The 23,209-nt window shown below is 64.3% G+C and overlaps 4 protein-coding genes across 4 annotated transcripts; 2 read left to right on the top strand and 2 right to left on the bottom strand.

The window, feature by feature from the left end:
- Positions 1-1,774: 1,774 nt before the first annotated feature.
- FA10DRAFT_215163 (kinase-like protein) lies at positions 1,775-4,135 on the top strand (the record flags this gene model as incomplete). The annotated part of the gene is made up of 2 exons (XM_025518484.1): positions 1,775-2,933; positions 2,976-4,135. Coding segments are annotated over 2 exons (2,319 nt in total), but the record flags the coding sequence as incomplete, so codon positions are not given.
- A 495-nt stretch (positions 4,136-4,630) lies between these two features.
- On the bottom strand, positions 4,631-7,573 carry FA10DRAFT_269296 (Cullin-domain-containing protein). The gene is made up of 6 exons (XM_025522693.1): positions 7,357-7,573; positions 6,966-7,297; positions 6,432-6,906; positions 6,059-6,367; positions 5,557-5,993; positions 4,631-5,490 (listed from the first exon to the last, which is right to left on the bottom strand). The coding sequence occupies exons 1-6, from the start codon at positions 7,523-7,525 to the stop codon at positions 4,825-4,827; spliced, it is 2,388 nt and encodes a 795-aa protein (XP_025374520.1). The 5' UTR covers positions 7,526-7,573; the 3' UTR covers positions 4,631-4,824.
- A 464-nt stretch (positions 7,574-8,037) lies between these two features.
- FA10DRAFT_296937 (DUF913-domain-containing protein) lies at positions 8,038-20,267 on the top strand (the record flags this gene model as incomplete). The annotated part of the gene is made up of 4 exons (XM_025524513.1): positions 8,038-8,076; positions 8,158-15,764; positions 15,822-15,987; positions 16,051-20,267. The coding sequence occupies 4 exons, from the start codon at positions 8,038-8,040 to the stop codon at positions 20,029-20,031; spliced, it is 11,793 nt and encodes a 3,930-aa protein (XP_025374519.1). The 3' UTR covers positions 20,032-20,267.
- On the bottom strand, positions 20,165-23,170 carry FA10DRAFT_288762 (hypothetical protein; the record flags this gene model as incomplete). The annotated part of the gene is made up of 1 exon (XM_025524235.1): positions 20,165-23,170. One exon carries the CDS (start codon positions 23,168-23,170, stop codon positions 20,165-20,167), a length of 3,006 nt encoding a protein of 1,001 aa, XP_025374518.1.
- Between the last annotated feature and the right edge of the window lie 39 nt (positions 23,171-23,209).

Genomic DNA, 23,209 nt, shown 5'->3' with positions numbered 1-23,209 from the left:
GTCGGAGCTTCAAAAGGGGGTAAAAAAAAAGGAAAAAAAAGAGAGGGCATTCTTGTCTGTCATTTGCTTGCCTCCGCGCCTGCTCGGTCTGCTGGACGGGCAACCCGTTCTTTTTTCGTCGGGTGAATAGTGACGACGGCTCGTGTGACAAGCGGGTCGGAACGGGGGTAAAGGAAAGAATTAGGGTCGGAGGGCCACTAGTCCGTCCTCACTAGCCTAGCCTGGTCTGGCCTGGCCTCCCAGCTAGTAGTAGTGTAGTACGGAGGCTCTTCAGGGGGGAAAGAAACGAACGGCACGTATAGCCGGCCTTTGCTCGGTCGTCCTGCGTCGGCGATACCCGAACCTGAACAGAGACACGGACCGATTTATTGTCGAGAATTTCAAACCCAGGCCCATTATTTCACTTTTCTTTTCTGGGAAATACTACTGGCTCACGTTTATCTGCACGATGATCAGGGTGGGCTATCGCTTAGCGGGCCACTGGTGCCCTATCGCACGCTCCGTGATTCGATCAAAGAGGTCCAAACGACACTGCTGGGCTCGCACATGTACAAAGGCCAGCGACCCACGCTCTCCAGTTGCAGCAACAACATGCTGTTCGTGAGCACCCTGCGCGACAGCCACGCTTCTGCAGGCCACAGGGCTGCCCTATGACGAATGCTGTCGTACCGGAGGCTCGGAAAACAAGGAAGAGAAATTCTCCTTTGCGGTGTTGATCAAAGCAGCACATACAGGTGCGCGCCCGACTACTGCTGCTCGGTCTTGGGTCTCAGTTCAGCAATACAATTCTGAGGGCCGGCTTCTGTATTGCAAAGGCGATTTTGCCTATTGGCCAGACTTTCGGGAAAAAAAAAAGCAGTGAAGGCCAAAGTTTCGTATGCGAGCCCTCTATTATTTGAAAAGGGAAAAAGAACAACAAGAAAAGCGCAGAGGTGCAGACTGACAGAGGGGATATAGGTTGACCGACGACATCGGTCGACGCGCGCATATACACTACTGCTTTTTTGGGCTTTTGACTGACGCACGCTCGAAACTCTACTACTACTATCTCACCTCGGCCACTGCTGCTGCTGCTGCTGCTCCTCTACTCTCCTCCTCGCTTCGCCGTCCGTGGATCGAAGCGTACCGTGCGGACTACTGTCGCTTGCACGACACCTCTCCACCTTCACGCCCACGCCCCGCGGCTGCGCTGAGCAACGCCACTCTCTCCCCCTCCCTCTCGCCGCCCCCTGGCCGCCGTGACCGACGTCTGTGGCTCGGCTTTCTCTGTACGCCTCGCGGCTTTGCATTTGCATCTCTCACACGAGCAACGACGCCCGGCGCCCCCAGCCCGTGTCGTGCCACAGAAGCGCTGCACGGCGACGCAGAAGCAGGAGTACGAGCAGGAGCAGGAGCACGAGCAGCCGTGCGCACGACGGCTTATCTGTAATCCCGGGCACGGCCCCCTCTGCGTAGCTTGACAGGCACTGCGACTCTATTGATTGCCTGCCTGTCTGCCCGCCCCGCCTTTCCCCTTCTCATCCCCTCTCCGCGCGCGCGCGCGCGTCTCGCTCCTCCATCCGTGCCACCGTCTCATCAGTGCGGCGCAATCAGTGGAAGGGGTCCGTCAGCTGATCGGTTCGCATACATACATACACACACACACGAGCGCGCCCTGCACACACGCGCGCCCGTGAGCACGCCCTGGAGAGGTGAGTGATGAGCAAGTAGTGGCTGTGGCGGTGCCGTGCCGTGGCTGACGGAGACTGTGCGCGCAAGTAGGATGGCGTCCACAAAGGGCTACACCAACGTCGTCACATCGACGTCAACACCAGGGCCGTCGCCCGTCAACACGCCTGGGGCCGGGTCTGGGCCTGGGCCCTCGTCGTCGTCGGGGGGCACGCAGCCGATCTCGATGCTGAGTGCCGCGCATGCGTCCAAGGCTGGCACCGACTCGCTGCCCGTGTCGACGCCGGCGTCGGGCGGCAGTGGCGACCAGATGAGCACGAGCTACGAGCCGAGCTCGATGAACGAGAGCGTCATGACCGAGGACGAGGAGGATTTCGAGGACTACACAAAGGGCGGCTACCACCCCGTCCATGTCGGCGACGTCTTTTCCGACGGCCGCTACCTCATCGTCCGCAAGCTGGGCTGGGGCCACTTTTCGACCGTGTGGCTGGCGCGGGACCAAAAGGCGCACCGCCACGTCGCACTCAAGGTCGTCAAGTCAGCCCCTCACTACACCGAGACGGCTCTCGACGAGATCAAGCTGCTGCAGCGCCTCGTGGCGGCCAACCCGCACCACGCGGGCCGCCGCCACTGCGTCTCGCTCCTCGACCACTTCAAGCACAAGGGCCCCAATGGCTCCCACGTCTGCATGGTCTTCGAGGTGCTGGGCGAGAACCTGCTGGGGCTGATCAAGCGCTACCAGCACCGCGGGGTGCCGCCGCACATTGTCAAGCAGATTGCCAAGCAGGTCCTCCTGGGACTCGACTACATGCACCGCGAGTGTGGCATCATCCACACCGACCTCAAGCCCGAGAATGTGCTCATCTGCATCGACGATGTCGAATCCGTCGTCGAGGCCGAGCTGCGCACCAACCCGGCTGCTGTGCCGACGAAGCTTGTCGGTGTGCCGCCCAGCCAAGGGCGTGGAGGTACGCAGACACCCAAGCGCGGTGATGGCATCTTCATCACGGGCTCCCAGCCCCTGCCGAGTCCGAGCAGCAGCCTGGGCTCGAGCCCGATGTTTGACAAGTGGGCCTTTGCCATGTCCAAGATCGACAAGGCGACGAGCAGCAGCGCCTTTGGCTCCGGCAGCGAGGCTGGCGGGCCCAAGAGCGACGACTCGGCCGGGCCCACGTCGGCCGCCTCCAGCAGGGGCCCGCCAGCAGACCGGGCCGGCACTGCCGACGCCATTGGCCAGGGCCTTGCTCAGATGAGCACCACTGGCGGTGCTGCCAGCACCAGCACCAGCACGGCCGTCTCGTCGCCAGGCTCGTCGTCGTCCGAGCAGGCACCCTCCTTTGGCAGCAAGACGGCGCCCCATATCGCACACCCAAAGGGCCCCTCACTCCTCTCCCAGCAGGCACCCGGCCAGCAGAACAAGGCCGCGCCGTCATCATCATCATCAGCAGCAGCAGCAGCGCCCGAGGCTGCATCATCACCGTCTGCTGCGACAGCGTCGACATCAGATCAGCCCATGGCAATGGACGGGGAAGGAGGGTCAGGGGAAGCAGGAGCAGGGACAGGAGCAGGATCAGAAGGAGCAGCAGCAGCAGCAGGGACAGCATCCGAGGGCGGGTCCAACCCCTCGCCACCCGCGGCACGCACGCCCGTCGACACGGCACCAGCAGTGGCAGCCGGGGATCCCACGACGCTGCCGCCACCGCCGCCGTACGACCCCAGCTCGCTGGAGCGCATCACCGTCAAGATTGCCGACCTGGGCAACGCATGCTGGGTCGACCACCACTTTACAAATGACATCCAGACGCGCCAGTACCGCTGCCCCGAGGTCATCCTCGGCGCCAAGTGGGGGCCCAGCGCCGACAATTGGAGCGCCAGCTGCATGTTCTTTGAGCTTTTGACCGGCGATTATCTCTTCGACCCGGCGGCTGGGTCAAAGTACAACAAGGACGACGACCACATTGCGCAGATCATTGAGCTGCTCGGCGACTTCCCCAAGAGCCTCGCCTTTGCGGGCAAGTACAGCGCCGACCTCTTCAACCGGCGCGGCGAACTGCGCCACATCCACAAGCTCCGCTTCTGGCCCCTCATCTCTGTTCTCCAGGAAAAGTACCTGATGCCGTTTGACGAGGCCAGCCGCCTGTCCTCGTTCCTCCTGCCCATGCTCAAGCTCCACCCGGACAAGCGTTCCGCCGCCAAGGACCTCCTCGAGCACGAGTGGCTCCAGGGCATCATTGTCGAGGGCGAGCTGGAGCAGATGCAGCGCCAGGGCCTCTTTGGCGCCCTCGATGGCACCCAGCAGGCCGGCGGACCGGGCCAGCATCAGCTACAGCAGCAGCAGCAGCAGCCGGACCAGGACGCCCTCGATGCGCTCAAGCCCGTCTCCAACTCTGTCTCGAGCAGCCTCGGCTCGCCCGTGCACCTGAACCCACAGGCGCTGCAAGACGCACAACGGCGCGCCGCCGAGCACGCGGCCCTGTCCAAGGCCCAGGCCGAAGCACAGGCGCAGGCGCAGGCGCAGGCGCAGGCGCAGGCCCAACGCGCGCCCGACCAGGCCGTCCTGGGCGACAAGACGGCCGGCGGCGCGCCCTCGTTCCACCAGTCGCAGTCGGTGCCCCCGCCAGCGTCGTCGCCTGCCGCAGCGCCCGGCGCCCACGCATCCTCCTCGTCGACGACCACCTCGCCCGCCAGGCAGGCGGCCATCGTCGATGCCACCACGCCCAGGGCCGCGGGCCAGCCGACGTCGTCGCGCGGCGCAGACTCGCCCTCGCCCCACGCCGGCCTCGCCCCGCCCGCTGTCTCGGTGACGGCAACGACGGGCGCGTGATCTTTCTTCTGTATCTCTCTCTCTCTCTTTGATCTCTCCCCTCCTATCGGGCTCAATGATGGCTGAACAGTAGTGTACACGGGAGGCTGCTATACCCCTCTCACGCATTTCTCCCTCCTATCCCCTCTCTATAATCACGGCTCTCTTTTTTCTTTTTCTTTTCTTTTTTCTCTCTTTGTGTACATAGCCTGTCGTCCAATTCTACATCTCGCACTAGACTCAAGTCAGGCCAGAGTGTGATACATTTCAACTCAGGCCAGGATGGGGTACACTTCAAATCAAGCCAAGCAGCGGTGCACTTCAGCTCAGACCAGGGTGCATTACACTTCAACTCAGGCCAGGTAGCGGTACACGCCGCGCTGGCCCTCGACGCGCTCCATGTACTCCTTGTCGATGAGCGTCTCAAACGTCTTTTTGATCTCGGCCACATCGACGGTGAAGCGCGCGGCAATCTGGGCGACAATGTCCTGGAGCAGCTCGGCGTGCTTGACAGTTTTTTTGGCCTTGAGGATGCGCACGGCCGAGGCCTGGAGGACGAGCTCGCGGTCAAACATGACGCGGTCCACCGTCGACTTTTGCTCCTCCTGCGTCTCGGCGAGCTGGATCATGTTGACGCGGATCCGCTTGCGGTCGTTCTTGATGCCCTCATTGACGGTGAATGCGTCCGTCTCGTCGACATCCTTGCCCTGGGGCTCCTTGCGCAGCACACGCGTGGGAATCTGGCCGCAGGCGAGGCTCTGCAGCGTGCGCTTCAGCTCCTTGTCCTCGAGGCCCGTGCGCGCTCGGATGGCCCCATAGCCCAGCCGCGCGCCCGGCTCGAGACCATTAAACAGAAGCAGGACGACCGTCTGGAAGGTGCTCAGGTGCAGTTCCTTTTCGCCCGCGCGGCCAAACTGGGCCATGAGCGCCGTCGTGCCAAGGCTATGGGCCCAGTGCAGCTTGCGGCCCTGGAAGCGCGCCTCGTAGAAGGCACGGAAGCGCTCGGCCGAGGCAGCCATCTGCGTGTGTGTACTTCAGTCAGTCTCTCGCATACATGCAATTCATCCAAGCTCGGAAAGACACACCTCGGGTGGGATGATGACGTCGACCTGTGGGTACGTGGGCCAGTGGGCCTGGGTGAGCACATTGACGTGCAGGTCAAAGGCCTCGCCGCCGTCTTCAGCAGCGGCAGCAGCGGCAGCCTGCTCCTTTGCGAGCTGGCCGTCGTAGGCCTTCATCATGTCGTCGGACAGGGACACATCCTTGAGCATCGTCTCGAGCTTCTGCGTAAAGGCGGCGCCGCACTCCTCCTTGAGCTTGAGCAGCATCGACTGCTCGGCGTCGGAGCTGGCCGAGCGGTTGAGCAGGAGGCGCTTGGCAAAGTAGCGCTTGTAGAACTCCTCAAACATGTCCTTTGCGTGCGTGTAGCGGAAGAGGATGAGGGCCTCGTCGAGCATGTGCTCGAGCTCGTCGTCGGACATGGTCTTGTTGCCGCTGCGGAGTCGGATGTCGAGGAACTTGGCTGGCGTGTGCAGCACGTCAGAATTGGCATCACTCTTTTGCAAGGGGAGAGGAAGAGCAACCCACCAATGAGCTCGGCTGGCTTGTTCTCGCGCTTGTTGATAAACGTCTCAAAGGCCTCCTTTTGCGTCTGGCGCAGGTCGTCGTCGGCCTTGAAGGCGTCTGCAACGATGCCGTCAATCTTGGCCTTGTAGTCGAGCAGGCGCTCGATCATGCGGTCGTCGTGCTCGCGGTCCTGGACGATGCGCTCGCCATCGAGACAGATGAAGCTGCCAAATGCAGTCCGCAGCGGGGTGAGCGCGCCCACGGCGGCGAGGAGGTCGTACAGCTGGCGCAGCGAGGCCGTCTCGGCGGCCGTCAGGAGATCGGGCAGGCCTGTAGGAGATTTTCAGCCTCTGTATCAGAGCGAGTACGAAAGCATGCAGAGAGAGATATCCACCAGCAACGAGGGCGTCAACGTGGGTGCGGACGAGCTCGCGTCGGACGGCGCGCATGTGCTCGACGCGCTCCGAGTCGGCCTGGTAGAGCCAGGCAGTCGTCTGCGTCTCGTCGTCGATGCGCCGCTCGGCATGGGCGAGATAGTCGCTGGTGCTGAGCTGGGCGACGAGGCGGTTCGACTCCTCCAGGTAGAAGCTCTTGGTTGAGGCGAGGAGGCGCTGCTGCACATCGCGGTACGAGTCGAGCGTGGCCAGCATCGACAGGAGCGAGAGGTGCATGTCGCGGTAGGCCGAGGCCGACTGGCGGTGCCGGTTGACGGCCAGGACGACGCCGGCAAGGGCACGCTCCTTGAGCACATCGTCCTGCACGATGGCGTGCTTGAACAGGTCCAGGGCCAGCTGCCAGACGGAGAGCAGGTGGGGCTGGTCGAGCACATAGACGCGGTCAAGGACGGTGAGGATGCGGCATACGAGCGACTGTGGCAGTATTAGGTGAGCTACGATCAGGGTCAAGCGTACTTGGAATCACCGCTCACCGTCTTGTCGCACCAGCTGACCCACGCCTCGTCGAGACGGCGCAGCCACGAGGGCTCGTCGCCATCGCTGGCGCCCGCGCTGAGCGAGCGCGCCACCTCGCCGACGGCACGCTCCAGCTCCATCTTGACGCGCTCGTACAGATCTTGGCCCTGCGCCGAGAGGACAACCGTGCCTTCAACGGCGAGATAGAGGGACTGAAGCGACGTCGACGGTCCCACATCGGGCTGCTGGCCAGCGGGGCATGCATAGATGGTGCGCAGCGCCCTTGCCACGGCATTGATCTGCGCAGGGCCATAGTCGGCCTTGGGTGCCGGCTTCTGTGCTGCTGGTGCTGCAATAAATAGCACATGAGCAATGAGGAAAGCGTGATCTGCAGGAGTGGACACTCACGCTTTGCATTGGCGAGCGTCAGCACAGGCAGGCCCTCTTTGCTTGTCTGTGCATTGCGCAGCAGGCTCGACAGGCCGTCACCCCTGCTGCCGGCGGCCCTGGCCTTGTCGGAGAAGGAAGCAAAAGCCTGGGACAGAGGCCCGTTTGCGTGCTGGGGCGGGCTGAGCATCCTCGTCTGTGTGGCCGTCTATTGATTGAATGCTGCGATGAGATAACTTCTGGTCGAGGAGGGTCCGAGCGCAGTTTCGCCACGCGTTCTGCACTTTCTGTTTTTGGTCTCATCGCACAATTTTCGGGCTGCAACTCTTCGTGGCCACTTTCACTGGTCTTCGATTGCCATCGATCGATCGATTGCACAGCTCGCAGACGGTAGAATCTCTTTCGCGACACAAACGACGGCAACAACAGCAGTGTCTCTACTACTCCTTGGCTTCTGATTCGGCTCACTGATCGACCGCACTCTGTACTTCTACTCAATCTCAGACCCGGACAAGATCACCTCGCATTCTCAGGGTGCACCGCTCAGCGCCCCTCCACTCCCCCCTCGCCGTCGCAGTCGCCATCGCAATCTCCTTCGCCACTGCTGCCCTTCGTCACGTTGAACGATAGAGAAAGCCAAGCAAGTAGGGTAGCAAAGGGAGCAGAAGCGCGTCGCCCCCAGGGCGCAGACGGACGGCCACCATGAAGATCACCAGGACCCCAAAGCGGCTGGCCGAGGCTGTGAGTGCTCTGCAGCGTCTGCCTCTCACTCAAGCCCAGCTGGTGGCTGACTGACTCACACATGATCACTCTCCGACACAGAGACCCGAGGTGAAGCGGCTGATCGAGCGCGTCCAGAATGCCGACGACGAGCAGCTGCCGGGCGTGCTGGACAGCATCTCGGAGTGGTGCTGGCCGCGCGGCGACCTCTTCTACTGGGTGCCCACGCTGAATCGCTTCGACGTCATTCTCGAGGAGACGTGCCGCGACTACGACCTGCACAAGCTGCAGATCAACGAGTTCACGCCGTCGCGCAAGCGCCTCCTCGTCGCCGTCCTCCGCTTCACGCGGCTCCTCGTCGAGAACTGCATGAACCGCAAGCTGTACGGCTCGTTTGAGCACCTCAACAACCTCCTCTTCACGCGCGACCTCGACGTGCTCGAGGCCACGCTCCGCCTGCTGCTCCGTCCTGCACAGCACCAGAGCCTGATGCAGCCACACTCGCGCTACGACATGCACATCTCCCAGGACCGCCTTGCGACACTCGCCGTGACGTGGACGCCGCGCGGCCACAAGCTCGACCTCGCCGAGCTGGCCACCGACGACGCCGTCGTCCCCGCTGAGCACCTCTCTGTCCGCTTCCAGTTCTACCGGCGGCACCGTTCGTCGGCAGCGTCAAACAAGGCCTCATCTTCATCGACGACGCCAGATACAGCAGCCGGCGGCGGCGCTAGCAGCATCAGCAGTGGCAGCACCAGCAGCGAACGTCCGACGGCGATGACGAGCAGTGTCTCTGCCTCTTTTGCCGGCGGGGTAGGAGCTGGAGCAGGTCCTTCTACGGCGACAACACAGGGCACCTCTGCCTCTGCCTCGGAGCACAAGGCCGAGGGCATGGTCACCATCGACCTTGGCCGGCCCGCCGAGCTGGGCCACAGCCCCGTCGACGTCCTCGCCGACGCCATCGAGGCCCACGACATCCCCGAGTCGGACCACTTTGAGCTGTTCCAGAAGATCCGCCTCGCGATGCTGCTCCCCAACGCGGCTGCCCGGCGCCAGCTCATCGTCTGCCGGCTCCTCGCCCTGGCCACGTACGCGCACACGTGCCCCGAGAGCAAGGCCGCCACCCAGCTCTTTCTCTACGAGCCCGACGTGGTGCCGCGGACGGCTGCCCTCGTCGACCCTGCGCGCAAGCTGCCGCAGGACATTGTCAGCAGCGCCCTGTATGCGCTCGATGCGCTTGGCCGCTACAAGAGTAGGCTCGCCGAGGTTCTCGCTGCGCTCAACACATCGGTCAACCACGGCATTCTGCTGCATCTCCTCCGCCAGCTCATTGACGACCTGGCCACGGGTGCGCCTGCCTCGTCCGAGTTCTTCGTCGACGCTCTTTATGGCATGCTCTCGTTTGTCACGTCGACGAGCAACGGCAACTCGATGGTCGTCGGTGCGGGCCTTGTCCAGCTGCTCGTCGCCCTCGTCAAGACGGGCCGCACAGACACGTACATGGTCCAGCGCAGCGTCACGCGCGCCATCGGCCTCATCGACACGGTCATCTACACGAACCCGCACGCGTTCACCATCTACTGCCAGGCCCAGGGCCCCGACGTGTTTGTGGGCCGCATCGAGCACGAGGTGCAGGCCGATCTCGCGCAGGGTGCCAGTGGCAGTGGCGGCATCGAAGGCAGCAGCAGCAGTGGCAGCAGCGAAGACAAAGACGCCATCTACGGCCGTCTCTCGTTTGGAAAGGCCAACCTGCTGCGCCAGTACCTCAAGTCGATCACCCACATGATGTCCACCGCGGGCACGGCCGATGGCCTGCGCAACCTCATCGACGGCTCGCTGCCTGCGTCGATCAAGACGATGATGGAGCACCGCCGCGTGTTTGGGCCCCAGGTCGTCGCCTACGCCATCAATGTCATGGCCACCTTTGTGCACAATGAGCCGACGTCGCTGGCCGTGGTGCAGGAAAAGAAGCTGCCCGAGGCGTTTGTGCGCTTTGTCGAAGACGACATCGAGGCCTCGTACGACGTCATCTGCGCGATCCCCAATGCCGTCGGCGCCCTCTGCCTCAACCAGGCCGGGCTGGACATGCTGAGCGAAAAGAACATCATCCCACGCCTCTTTGCGCTCCTCACCTCGGAGCGCCACCTCGGCGTGCTGCAGGATCGCGACAATGCGTCGGCGTTTGGCGCCGCCGTCGACGAGCTCGTGCGCCACCAGCCGTCGATGAAGCAGCCGGTCATTGACGGCATCCTCGCTGCCCTCGACCGCATCCACGCCATTGGCGCCGAGTACGAGCCCCCGGCCGTGCCCGAGGACGGCGCCGTTGCCTCTGTCTACCGTCTCGAGCGCGTCGATGGCGGCGGCGACACTGCGAGCGCGGATGAGATGCAAGTTCAGTCTCAGTCTCAGGCGCAGACAGTGACGCATGCAGAGGCGCAGACAGAGGCACAAACACAAGCGCAGACACAGGCACAGGCACAGGTGCAGGCGGCGCAGACGCTCGCCATGGCCGACACGGTCATGGACGACGCCGACGCACTCAGTGCCAAGCCGCCCGACAAGCACCAGGCCAACGTCGTCGTCGGCTTCATCGACGTCACTGCCCGCTTCCTCGAGTCGCTCTTTCAGTCCTCGGCCCACTGCAAGGACTTCCTCAAGGCCGACGGCCTGGACCGCATCCTTGGCCTGTATGCGCTGCCGTGCCTGCCGTACAACTTTGCCGCCACGCTGTGCGCCGACTCGGTCGTGACGCTCCTGCGCACCATTGCCGTCGTCAACATCAACACTGTCATGGCTGCTCTGCTGCGCGAGGTGCGCCGCTCCATCGACGAGACGCGCGCGCTCCTCGCCGACTCGGCCGCCAAGCGCGACTCGACGCTGGCCCCGCTCCTCGCGCCACGCAGCGACGACGAGGCGCGCGAAAAGACGGGCGCCTTCCGGCTCCTCATCCGGCTCAATGCCCGCCTGCAGCTCCTCGCCGATGTCGCGCCCTCGCTCACCTACTCGAGCAGCAAGTCGCCCACGGCGCTCCTCCAGCCACTCAACGGCGCACGGCCCCTCGCCAGCCGGGACATGGCCACCATCGCCGACCTCGGCGAGCTGTACCGCGCCGTCGTCTGGGAGGCGCTCCTGCTCAAGGCTGCGACACCCGCGCTCTCGGTCCCTGCGTCTGCAGCTGCATCTGCTGCTGCGTCTGCATCTGCTTCTGCTGCCCCGTCTGCTTCTGCCGAGGCTTCTGGGTCTGCCTCTGGCCCTGCTCCTGGCTCTGCTGAGGCTGGTTCTAATTCGATATCGACGGCAGGTCCTGAGTCAGCTCCAGCTCCGACAGCTCCTGAAGCTACGATCAAAGACAAGGCACCAACAGCAGCAGCAGCCCGCGACAGAAACGCACAGGCGCTGCGCTACCTGCTGCTCCAGCTCAGCCACTCGCTCAAGACGTTCATCGTCGACGTCGCCCGCAACATTGCCAACCCGCGCCGGGCCCAGGAGGTGCTCCACTCGGCCAACCGGCAGCTGCACCAGGAGACGGCTGCCCAGATGGCCGCCCTCGTCAAGCACCACCTCGCCTGGCGCGACCACGCCAACGTTGCCTTTGGCTGCGCCTATGCCACGACCATGCTCGCCCACGCCAACGCCATCCTCTACAGCGACCGGCCTGGCCACCACCATGGCGAGCGCGAGGCCCACACGCTGATCCTCGCTGCTTTCGTTCAGCGCAGCGGCGGCATGGACGACGTCGTCGCCGTCTTTGGCCACTGCTACGCCGAGTTGCGCCGCCACTACCACCACAACGACAACGAAGACGGCCGGCCCATCGAGGCAGCCAGCCTGCAGGAGCACCTGCTCCAGTGCCACAGCTGCAACGGCCTCCGCGAGGCCCTGGGACTGCTCAAGCTCCTCGTCTCGGCAAAGGGCCTCATCGGCACGGCGGCCACCAACGCCCTCGTCTCGGCCGAGGATGTGCCGCGCTCGTCGCCAGACTACTTTGCGCCCCACGAGCTGCTTATCGAGCTGCGCGAGCGCGCCATGGCCTGCCTCGAGACGGTGTGGAACCAGGCCTGGCTCGTGTACCTGCCCTACGACGTCAACCATGCCGTGCTCGACATCTGCGAGCGCATCGCCACCGCCGAGGGCGAGGAGGCGCCGGCGTCGGCCAAGACGGACGCGCTCGCCAACGCCAATGGTGGGAGTGTTGGTGTCAATGGCAGCGGCGGCCGCGGCGCAGGCATCCAGGCTGCGCTTGCTGGGCTCAGCGGCACCCTCGCCGGCAACGGCCCCTTTCGATCGCGCCTCGGCCAGGCCTCGTCCTCGTCTTCTTCTACCCAGCAGCAGCAGCAGCAGCAGCCCGACGAGGAGCGCGTGCGCCAGCTCACCGAGATGGGCTTCCCGCGCCGCGCTGCCCGGCATGCGCTCCAGCGCTTTCCAACAAGCGTCAATGCCGCCACCGAGTACCTCCTCCTCCACCCGGGCCTCGTCGCCTCCATGGCTGACGACGAGGCGCCGGCGTCGTCTTCCGAAGCGCCGACCGGCGCTGCGGGTGCTACGACAGGAGACAATGCGAGTACAAGCGCGGCAGGTGCGACGGAAGGTGCGACTGCGACGGAAGGGGCAACAGCTGCCGCGACAGAGACAGCGCCACCCGAGACAGCACCGGCGGCAGACGGAGGTGCGTCGACGACGGAAGACGAGGCCGGCCGCGCCATGGACACGGACGACGACGTCATTGTCGATGCGAGCGCGCCGGCTGCTGGAGCTGCGCCGGCGCCCTCGGCCGAGACGCCGGGAGAGGCGGCAGCGCCCAGTCAGGAGGCGGCCAGTCAGCCGATGCAAGAGGGAGAGGAGGACATGAAGGAGGACAAGGAGGACAAGGATGGGGAGAAGAAGGAAGAAGAAGAGAAGAAGAAGGAGAAGGAAGAAAAGAAGGAGGACGAGGCGGCCGAGGAGCGCGAAAAGCAGCGCAAGGCGAGCCTGGACGGCATGCGCGACGAGATGCTGCGCGACTTCTACAAGCGCGCCCTGCTGATCGCGGACCACCACAAGGGCCTCGTGTTTGCCGTGCGCAACATTGTCAAGATCACGACCAAGAAGACGGGCCCGCTCGACGTGCTCCGCTCCCTCTTTGACGAGGTCGCCCAGGCGGCCCCCGATGCCCTTTCACCAGCCAAGCAGGACCTCCTAACTGTGCGCCTGCACCTGCTCGCCATCCTCTTTGACGACCTCGGTGCCGCCGTCGAGGTTGGCGACGATGCGGCCAAATCCTTTATGAATGCGCTCGTCTCGCTCCTCGCTCCTCTCGAGCAGCAGCGTGCCACGGCTGCTGCTGCTGGCGCGCCCCTGGACAAGGACAGTGCCACCGTGGCAGCCACGGCCGCAGCCCCACGGTGGACCGCGTCCTTCTTCCTCGTCCTCGGCTCTGTCCTCTCGCTCGAGGAGGATATCAACGAGGTCGCCATGGCCAAGAAGGGCGAGCCGGTGCCGGAGTCGAGGGAGTCGAGGTCGCCGCCGCCTGAGCTGAAGCCCGAGACGCAGCCTGAGTCGAAGGCTGAGTCGAAGTCGAAGTCGCCATCTTCCTCCCCACGCAGGGAGGCCCTCTTTGCCGACTGCTGGCCGCGCCTCTTTGCCTGCACCCTCGCCTGCCTCGCCCACGCCCAGGGATTCAGCAACGCGGACCTGACGGCCATCTACCGCTTCCTCGTCGTGCTCTCGCGCAAGTCGCTGGCTGCACCGCTGCTGGCGCGCGACGGCCTGCGCGCACTCCTCAAGCCGTTTGCCACCCTCGAGCCCGACGCCGTCGCCGGCTGTCAGGCCCTCGCCGTCATTGTGCTCCGCCACGTCGTCGAGTCGGAGCCGCTGCTGCGCACGACGATGACGCACGAGCTGCGCGCCTGGCTCGGCCGTGCGCGCTCAAAGACAATCGACACGAGCTCCTTTGCCCTCTATCTGGGACACAGCATGCTCCGCGACACGGCCGTCTTCTTTGACGTCCTCCAGGACAACATGGAGATGGTCGGCTTCTCCACCGACAAGGGCCAGGGCTACCTCCAGCTCGCCTCTGGCAAGAAGGACGGCGATGAAAAGAGCAGCGGCGGCAAGACCCAGACGGAAGACGAGGCGATGGACCACATGCCCGCCTCGCCGACCAAGCCGGGCAGCCAGCCAGCCGAGCCGCTGCTCCTGCCCCAACAGCAGCAGCAGCAGCCCGGCGACGACGGCGGTGCGACTGCCAGCGCGGCAAAGGGCAAGGAAAAGGAGGCTGCCGCGACGGGAAGCGAGGCAGAGTCGCTCGACGTCGTCATGCATTTCCTGCTCTCGGAGCTCCTCAAGACCTCGCGCGACCGCAACGTGCAGCTCGAGGCGCGCAAGAAGACGGCTTTCTCAGCAGCGGTGACTTCTACAGCAGCAGCAGGAGAAGCCAAGGACAGCAAGGACGGCAGGGAAGGCAGTGGCAGCAAGGACACAGCCATGGACGTCGACGCCAACGCCAGCGACGAGGAGCGGCACAGGAAGCGCCAGGAGGACGAGCAGCGGCTCGAGGCGGACCGCAACTTCTTCTACTCGTGCTTCCTCCTCCAGGCCATCACCGAGCTCCTCTCGTCGTACATGCCCTGCAAGACGTCGCTGCTCAACTTCAACAAGCGCAAGCTCCTCACGCCGTACGCGGGGCCTCCGTCGTCCGCAGCAGGAGCACTAACACTGGCAGGTGCGGCACCATCGACACCGGCCGCAACAAAGGACACGCCGTCCAAGGCGGCGACGAACCGGTCGGCAGCCATCCTCAGCTTCTTCCTCACCGACCTGGCCCCGATCAGCTTCGTGCACCACTGCGAGCCATCGGAGCTGCGCAAGCTCGTCACCCTCTCGAATCTGGCCATGTCTGTCATTGTCGCCCTGTGCGCCGACATCGTCTACAGCCCCGACGCTAAAGAGGCCCCGTCTGACCTCGTCGCTGTGCGCAAGGCCGTCCTCGATGGCCTGGCGAAAGCGCTGCGCGACGCCGCATCACCCACCTCGGCCGAACACGTCGAGGCGCGCTACGGCCGCATGTATGCGCTCTCGGACCTGTGCTACCGCCTGCTGACGGCACACCCGAACCTGAACCCCAACGCGTCGTCGAAGCAGCAGGGCGACCTGTCGCTGCACATGGCCAAGACGATGCTCGAAAAGGGCTTTGTCCACGTGCTCACCAACGCCCTCGCCGAGGTCGACTTGAACTTGGCGACGGTCAAGCCGCTGCTGGTGCGCATCCTCAAGCCGCTCGAGCACCTGACCAAGATTGCCATCAAGGTCAACAAGGCCGAGCGCAAGGGCGCTGCTGCTGCTGCTGCTGCTGCTGCGTCGGCCGGTCAGCGCGACGGTGCTGGTGCTGTCACCATGATGGACCAGGACATGGGCGTCCTCGATGCCGTCGACTCGGACGACGACGAGGACTCAGACGACGACGATGAGGGCTCGGACGCCGACGACGATGAAGATGAAGACGGCGAAGACGAGGACGGCGACGTGCTCGATGGCGGTGCAGAGGCCGGCACCGGCAGGGACGAGACGCCCGACTTCTACCGTAACTCGAGCCTGGGCATGCACACGGGCGAGCTGGAGAATGGCCAGCCGACGTACGACGGCGACGAGGACGACGAGGATGACGAGATGGACGACGACGACGACGTCGAGATGGAGGCCTTCTCCGACGACGAGGAGCACAGCGAGGACAGGTGGGTGGTGCTGTTGCAGGAGTGAGATGTTGGAAGCACGCTGACATGTTTCCACAGCGACGATGACATTGAGGAGCACATCGTCGAGGTCATGGATGAGGGCGACGACGACGAGGACAGCGACGAGGATGAGGAGATTGACGATGACGACGATGACGATGACGACGACATCGACGATGAAGACGCCGAGATCATCGACGCCGAAGAGGGCTCCTGGGTCGATGTGAGCATGCTCCTTCAGCAACGAGGTGGCATGTATGCTGACCTGACTGACTTTTCTTCTCAGGAGGACGACGACGAAGACGAGGATGAAGATGAGGACGCCGACGAGGACGGCCGCGTGGCCGAAGAAGGCGACGCCCTCGATTTCGTCCTCGACGGCGAGGGCCGGCCCCTGCCGCGCCACTTCTTCGACGAGGCTGCCGAAGCGGCTGGCCGCGACGTTGACTACGTCGGCGGCCTCATGGACGACGGCGGCCACATCGACTTCATCGACGGCGACGACGACGTCGAGGAGCTCGACGAGGACGAGGACTCGCTCGACGACATGTACGACCAGGAGGAGCTCTCGCAGCTCGATTTCGAGGAGACGATGCTCCAGCAGCACCAGCCCCCGCCCCAGGACCGCTTCGGCGCCGACTGGGCCTGGACCAACGTCGGTGCGCCCTCTGGCCTCGGCGGTGCCGCAGGCCATGGCGGCGCAAGTGGCGGTGGCGGCGGCGGGGGCAGCGGTGGTGGCGACGCGGGTCACGTGGGTGACTCGGCCGTCTCCTCGTCGCTCTTCCCGCCCTCGTTCATTGTCAATGCCGGACGGTCCCGCGGCGGCGGTGCTGGCCGACACAGTCGTCCCTCGGCGGCGTCGCTCATGGGCTTCCACTACGATCCCACGGGTCGCGGTGGACCCCACCTGGCGTCGTCGTCATCGTCATCCGGCGCGCGACGCGGCCTGGCCGGGGGACCCGACGACGTGGCCTCGCACCCGCTCCTCACCGGCGCTGGCACCGCCGACGGCAGTGATCGTACGCTGGCCACGGGCGGCCGCAGCGGGCAACACCGGCACTCGGCTGGAGTGGTGGGCGGACATCATCATCGCCACCACTCGGCGCGCGGCGGCGCCGGCGGCGGTGGCCTCGGTGGCAGCCGGACCGACATGATCACCGAGCTCAGCCGCAACATCGAGGACCTGATCGGCGGCGGCCAGGGCGCATTCCAGTTCCTCGAGCAGCTCCTCAGCCGCAGCGGCGGGCCCCAGATGGGCGACAACATCCACATCTCTGTCTCGGCCGACGGCAACGGCTTTGCGCGCTACTCGGTCGGCGGTGTCGGCATGGAGCGCCTGCCGCCGCCCACGGGCACGGCCACGCACCGGCCCCACCCCCATGTGCTCCCGCCAGGGCCGCACCCGGTGCAGTCGACGACACAGCCCACCAATGCTGCTGCTGCTGGCGGCGGGGTCAACAGCAGTGGTGGCAACAACAGCAGCAGCAGCAGTCACAACAACACAAGGCAAGCAGACCCCGTGGCCATCGTGCAGGACTTTGTGCCGCAGCCGACGGCGACGCGCTGGAGCGAGACGGCGCGCGTCATCCACGGCAGCGCCGCCAACGAGCGCACGGCGCGGCTGCGCAACCACATTGTCAATGCCCTCCGTCCGGGGTACGATGCAAGGCAGGAGCAGGCCAAGGCGCGCCAGAAGGAGCACGCCGACGCCGTGGCAGCTGCTGCGGCCGAGTGCGACGCGCTCAAGGCTCAGGTCCAGGCAGCCAAGGCGGCGCTCAGCACGCTCCAGGGCGAAGAAAAGGCCGCGCGCGAGGCCATCGATGCGCACAAGCGGCGTCTTGAAGAAGAGCAGCAGCAGCAGAAGAAGCGCGACGAGAAGAACGAGACGAGCGAGGACAAGAACGCGACGAGCGACGACGTCGAGATGGCCGACCAGCCCGCGGCGCCGTCGTCGCAGCAGCCCAACCTCGAGCTCGGCTCGCTGCAGGAGGGCCTCGACGAGCTCGACGCGACGGGTGCGCGACGCACGCCGCAGCAGGCGCACCAGCAGGAGGGACAGCAGGAGGGACAACAGCAGCAGCAGCAGGAAGGACAGCAAGGGCAGGAACAGCAGGGAGGAGGCGAGGCACCCACGCGCATCACGACGACCGTCAACGGCCGCGAGGTCGACATCACCGACACGGGCATCGACCCGACGTTCCTCGAGGCGCTGCCCGACGACATGCGCGAGGAGGTCCTCAACCAGCACTTCCGCGAGCGCAGGGCGGCCGCCTCGACGCAGGGCGCAGAGACGAGCATTGCGCCCGAGTTTCTCGATGCGCTCCCGCCCGAGATCCGCGCCGAGGTGATCCAGCAGGAGGCCGCCGAGCGGGCCCAGCGCCGCGCCGCTGCTGCCGCCCTTGCCTCGTCGTCGGCCACCGGCACCGGTGCTGGCTCAGCAGGGTCCGCCGAGCCCGCGCAGATGAACAATGCCTCGTTCCTCGCCAGCCTCAACCCAGACCTGCGCAACACCGTCCTCATGGAGTCCGACCCCATGTTCCTCGATGGCCTGCCCTCGGACATGGTTGCCGACCTCAACGAGCTGCGGCAGCAGAGCGGCGCCGGTGGTGGTGGTGGTGGCCGACGTGTCGACTTGCGCCACCTCCACCGCCGCTTTGATGCTGCGGGCAATCCGATCCAGTCGAGGCACGCCTCGGGCAGCGGCGGCGATCGGCAGGGCAGCGGACAGCAAAGCAACCAGCAGGCTTCCTCCTCCTCGAACACTACTGGGGCCCAGCAGCAGCAGCAGCAGCTGCGCGACGCCATCCAGCTCCTCGACAAGGCCGGCGTCGCCACGCTCGTCCGCCTCCTCTTCTTCCCCCAGATCGACAGCCGGCACACGGGCCTCCACAAGGTCCTCGTCAACCTGTCGGAGAACAGCAAGACGCGGACGGAGCTGTTAAACCTGCTCCTGGGCATGCTCGCCGACGGCACAAGCGATGTCGGCAGCGTCGACAAGAGCTATGCGCAGATGAGCGTGCGCGTCAGCAAGGCCACCGCCCAGGTCCAGACGCCCGAGCGGCCCACGGCTGGCTTGCGCCGACACAACTCGACGCCTGCTGGTCCTGCAGCAGCGGCAGCGACACCTGCACCCGCGACGCCCATTACACCCCATGTCACCTTTGCAGGCGCTTCGACACCGGCAGGCGCAGGCGCAGCGACAGGCACATCCTCAGCCACCGCGCCGCTCTCTAAGACGGGCGACGAGGCGCCGTACCTCATTGCCTCGCGCACCATCGAGACGCTCCTCCACCTCACCTCGTACAACGAGCAGGCGGCCCTGCACTTTTTGCGCGACGATGCCGGCCAGGCTGCGCGCGCGACCAAGAAGGGCAAGGCCAAGGGCGCCGCCCCGCTCGCGCCCATCAATGTGCTCCTCGCCCTGCTGAGCAAGCCCTCGATCCTCGGCCACGCCCAGCTCGTCGACTCGCTCATTGCGCTTCTCAATATTGTCACCAAGCCCCTGCCGGCCATTGTGGCCAAGAAGCGCCACCAGGACGAGCAGGCCGAGAAGGCTCAGGCGGACAAGACCCAGACCAAGACAAAGGCCGAGGCAAGCACGAAGGACAAGGACGAGGACGCAGAGCAGGCCGGCGACACTACGGCGACGCAGACGGGCCAGAAGCCGTCCGAGACGGCAGCAGACCCACCGGCGATTCCCTCGATCTCGAGCGAGCGCATGGCCGCCGTGGTGCGCCCGCTCGCCACGTCCATCTCCTCCAAGGGCTTCCAGCACACGCTCGCCGTCGCGTCGAACCTCTCGGCCATGTCTGCCGAGGCCAAGCAGACGATCCAGGAGGCGCTCCAGCGCGAGGCAGACGCCGCGAGCAAGAGCCTCGTCCAGGACCTCGACAACCTCCTCGAGTCGCTGCCTCCCGTCGAGAGCAAGCCGGGCGGCGACGATGACGACGACGACGAGAACCATCAGCAGCAGTCGCAGCAGCAGCAGGGCCAGCTCCTGGGTGGGGAGCAGCAGGCGCCGCAAGAGGAAAAGGCGAGAATCGAGAGCCCGGCACTCAACGGCCTCGCGAGCCCCAGCAGCTCCCAGACGGTCATTCTGCGCAGCCTGCGGGCCCTCGAGTGGGTCCTCACAAGGCCCAGCAAGACGGCCTCGTCTGGCGCCGCCCACAACTCGGCCGGAGGAGCCAATGGAAGCGGGTCCCACGCGCAGAGGGGCGCATCTGGACCCATGGAGGCCCTCAGGGTCTTGGCCTCGGGCCTGTCGTAGTCTTCTGATCATCATCATCTCTCATTCACTTTTTGAGAAGGTCTAGCGAACAGAGAAGAAACATCTTGTATATAAACACGCGAGACGGAGAGATCAAACAAAGAGACGTAGCAGAACGAGAGTGGTGAAACGGTCATGTCTGAGGATTAGGACCATCAGGGTGTTGCGGCCGCCTCCTCTTTCGTGCCTTTTTAGGGTTTCTGCCCTTTCGAGGACCGAGGACTATTTTGCCTTGGTAGTCATTGGCATCTCCGGTCCTCCTCGTGTTCTGTTTGTTATTATGCCACTTGCTCGCCTCGTACATGACCTCCTCCTCCTTTGTGAGTTTTCCTTGCCTTTGTTTACGTCTCACTGCCCTCTTCGATTTCGATATCGGTATTCCCTTCTCCAGCTCCTTCCTAAAGGCAAACTGGACGACTCGATAGTCGGGGCCTGCGATGCCTTTGGCCCTGAGTTCACTCGCCTGTCCTTCAAAATCAAGAGGGTCAGGCCACGCCTCCAAGGACTTGTATGCTTGCTTCCTTTGTTTCAAGTCGTCTCCATGTCTTCCCTTTTTGTACCTTTGCTGAAATTTTAGCTCTTTCGCCCTTTGCAAGACCATTTCCTCGGACGCGGACGGACCGAGTTCTTGCCTGGCGAGAATTCCAAAGGAATCGTGCCACAGCGTCGATGCCTTTCTCATCCCACTGGTGCTCGCATAGTAGTCTTGTTCAGGATTTCGCCCTCTGCTAGACTTCTTGATCTTCTTTGCTTTCTCTGCCTCTGGCTTTTCCTGCATTTCCACCTTGGCTCGATCCTCCGCGCGCGTCATCTCTTCCGGGACAGGCATGATTTCCGCCAGGGGACGTATGCGTCTGCTCTTGTACCTGCCTTGGGTAGAGTGTCGGGCGCCCTTGCGTATCCACTGTGGCAGGGGCAGAGTGGCCGCGACGTTGTCGTCTTGAGGCGGCGACGGCACCCGGTGTTCACTCTCCCAGGCGAGCGGATCGTGAACATCGCGCACTTGCAATCCCCTTTCAGAAGGTTTCGTCCCAGTGGAATCGGAGCTGGGCGAGCCGTCCTTTTTCCTCTTCTTCTCCGAGCGGCCTGCCGCGGTGTCTGAAGCGCTGCGTGAAGAAGATGAGGCCTCGTATGGCCTCTTGGAGCCTGATTGGTCTGCTGGGCCCGAAGAAGGACGATTTGGATCTTTCCAAAGATCGATACCCTGGAGTGCATCGAGAAAGTCTTCTTCGTAGTCGGTCAGCACGATGGGTGAATGCGCAGCGTGTCCATGGTGGTCAGTGCTGGGGAGATAATAGTCTTCGCTGGTCACTGGTTGGTGGTCGTCCCTGTTGAGGTCGATGATCTGCTTCCCAGTCGCTTTGTCGGCCCTGTGCTGCGCTGCAGGATCGGGGAGATGCTCCCCAGACGGGCCCCTGTCTCTGGCCAGCGCCGAAGAGTCCGAGTTCTCGCTCTCCATTGGCTCCTTGCCACGCGTCTCGGCACCGTGGGCCGACGAAGAAGTTGGCTTCAAGAGATGGTCCGGGGAGCGACGATCGCCGTGCTTTTCTTCGCGAAAAGGTGACTTAGCAGCAGGGACAGGCGCAGGGACAGGTGCAGGAACAGGCGCAGGGATAGGCGCAGGTGCAGGGACGGGCACAGGTGCAGGGACGGGCACAGGTGCAGGGACGGGCACAGGTGCAGGGACGGGCACAGGTGCAGGGACGGGCACAGAGCGTTGCGGGCCATCGTGCTGCGCCGGGGCTGGAGGGTGGGAAGACGGCGACGGCAGGTAAAAGCGACGGATGTCTATGTTGTCGGCAGTGCTCGGGTGCTGCGCCAACGCAGGCTCCAGCGCCCGGATGCTCGGTGACAGCGCGCTCCGATCGTGTCTGAACCTGGCGCCTCGCCAAGAAGGACTCGTGGCCAGAGCATTCAAAGTGGGACCGTGAGTGAACGGCGTGGTGGGCAATGCCGCCGGAGCAGCCGAAGCAGGCGGAGCAGCCATGGACGCCGGTGAAACTGGTGCAGCTGGGGAAAGCGGTGCAGCTGGGGAAGCTAGAGAAGCCGGGGCAGCTGGGGAAGCCGGGGCAGCTGGGGAAGCTAGAGAAGCCGGGGCAGCTGGGGAAGCCGGTGCAGCCGGGGAAGACGGGGAATCCAGGGAAACCGGTGCAGCTTGGGAGACCGGCGCAGTTGGAGAAATCGGTGCATCCGGCTGCTCACGGGTCTGCACCTCGGCAGGGGGTGGTTTCGAGGGCCTAAGATAGGGACGAAAACCTGGCCGGGCGACATCCCTCTGTCGACCAAGCCACGTATGGTCATTTGGCAGTGCTGAAGGTGAAGCTTGCTGTGCCGCTGCATCACGGTTGTGGCCGACTGTAGCATGGTGGCCCTTTTCGGCCGCGGCTTGAGGATTGTGGCCGGCTCGCGCAAGATTGTACAGCGCTGGATGCTGGAGGTGCTCGGCCGGGGCGTGCGGATGAGGGCTGACTCCAGCAGATCGACGGTGCTCTGCGGCAGCTTGCGGGCTGTGGCTGCCTCCTGCGATACGCTGCATCTGCTGGAGATACTGCGCGCGTTGAGAGGGAGAGAGATGGCTGCTTCCCGCGAGGTTGTACATCGCTGGACGTTGAAGGTGCCCCGCCGCGGCTTCGGCTTGAGGGCGGGTGTGGCTGAGCCCGGCAAATTGGCTCTTCCCTGGCGGCTGAGAGTGCCCTGCTGCGGCGTGAGTATGGTCATGGTGGCCGGATCCTGCAAGGTGAGCCATCGCTGGCGGCTGGCTAGGTCCTGCCAGTGCATTGATCTCTTGAGGATAACGAGCAGAGGGCTTGATCACTCGCACCTGACCACTGTGTGCCGTGGCGTGAAACTGGTCACTGGATTCAGCATGCTGGCTAGCTTCTGGCGGCTGACCGAGGCTTGCGCTGCCAAAATCGATGTTCTGTCCAGCAATGTGGATACTCGCTGGCGGCTGGCGATGTTCAGCCGGTCCTTTCATCATATGAGCATGATGACCAACGTGGCTCCACGTTGGCGGCTGATCGTTTCGTGATATGGCCTGAGGCTGGTGACTGGATTCAGCATGCTGGCTAGCTCCTGGCGGCTGATCGGATTTTTCCTTGTTAAGAGGCTCGACAAGTTTTTGAGCAACGTGGCCCATCGCCGGCGGCTGGTTCTGCCCTGCCTGTGCATTCATCAT

Source organism: Acaromyces ingoldii, assembly GCF_003144295.1.
Source record: "Acaromyces ingoldii strain MCA 4198 unplaced genomic scaffold FA10scaffold_7, whole genome shotgun sequence".
NCBI classification, from domain to species: domain Eukaryota; kingdom Fungi; phylum Basidiomycota; class Exobasidiomycetes; order Exobasidiales; family Cryptobasidiaceae; genus Acaromyces; species Acaromyces ingoldii.
This window is presented reverse-complemented; position numbering and strand designations above follow the sequence as displayed.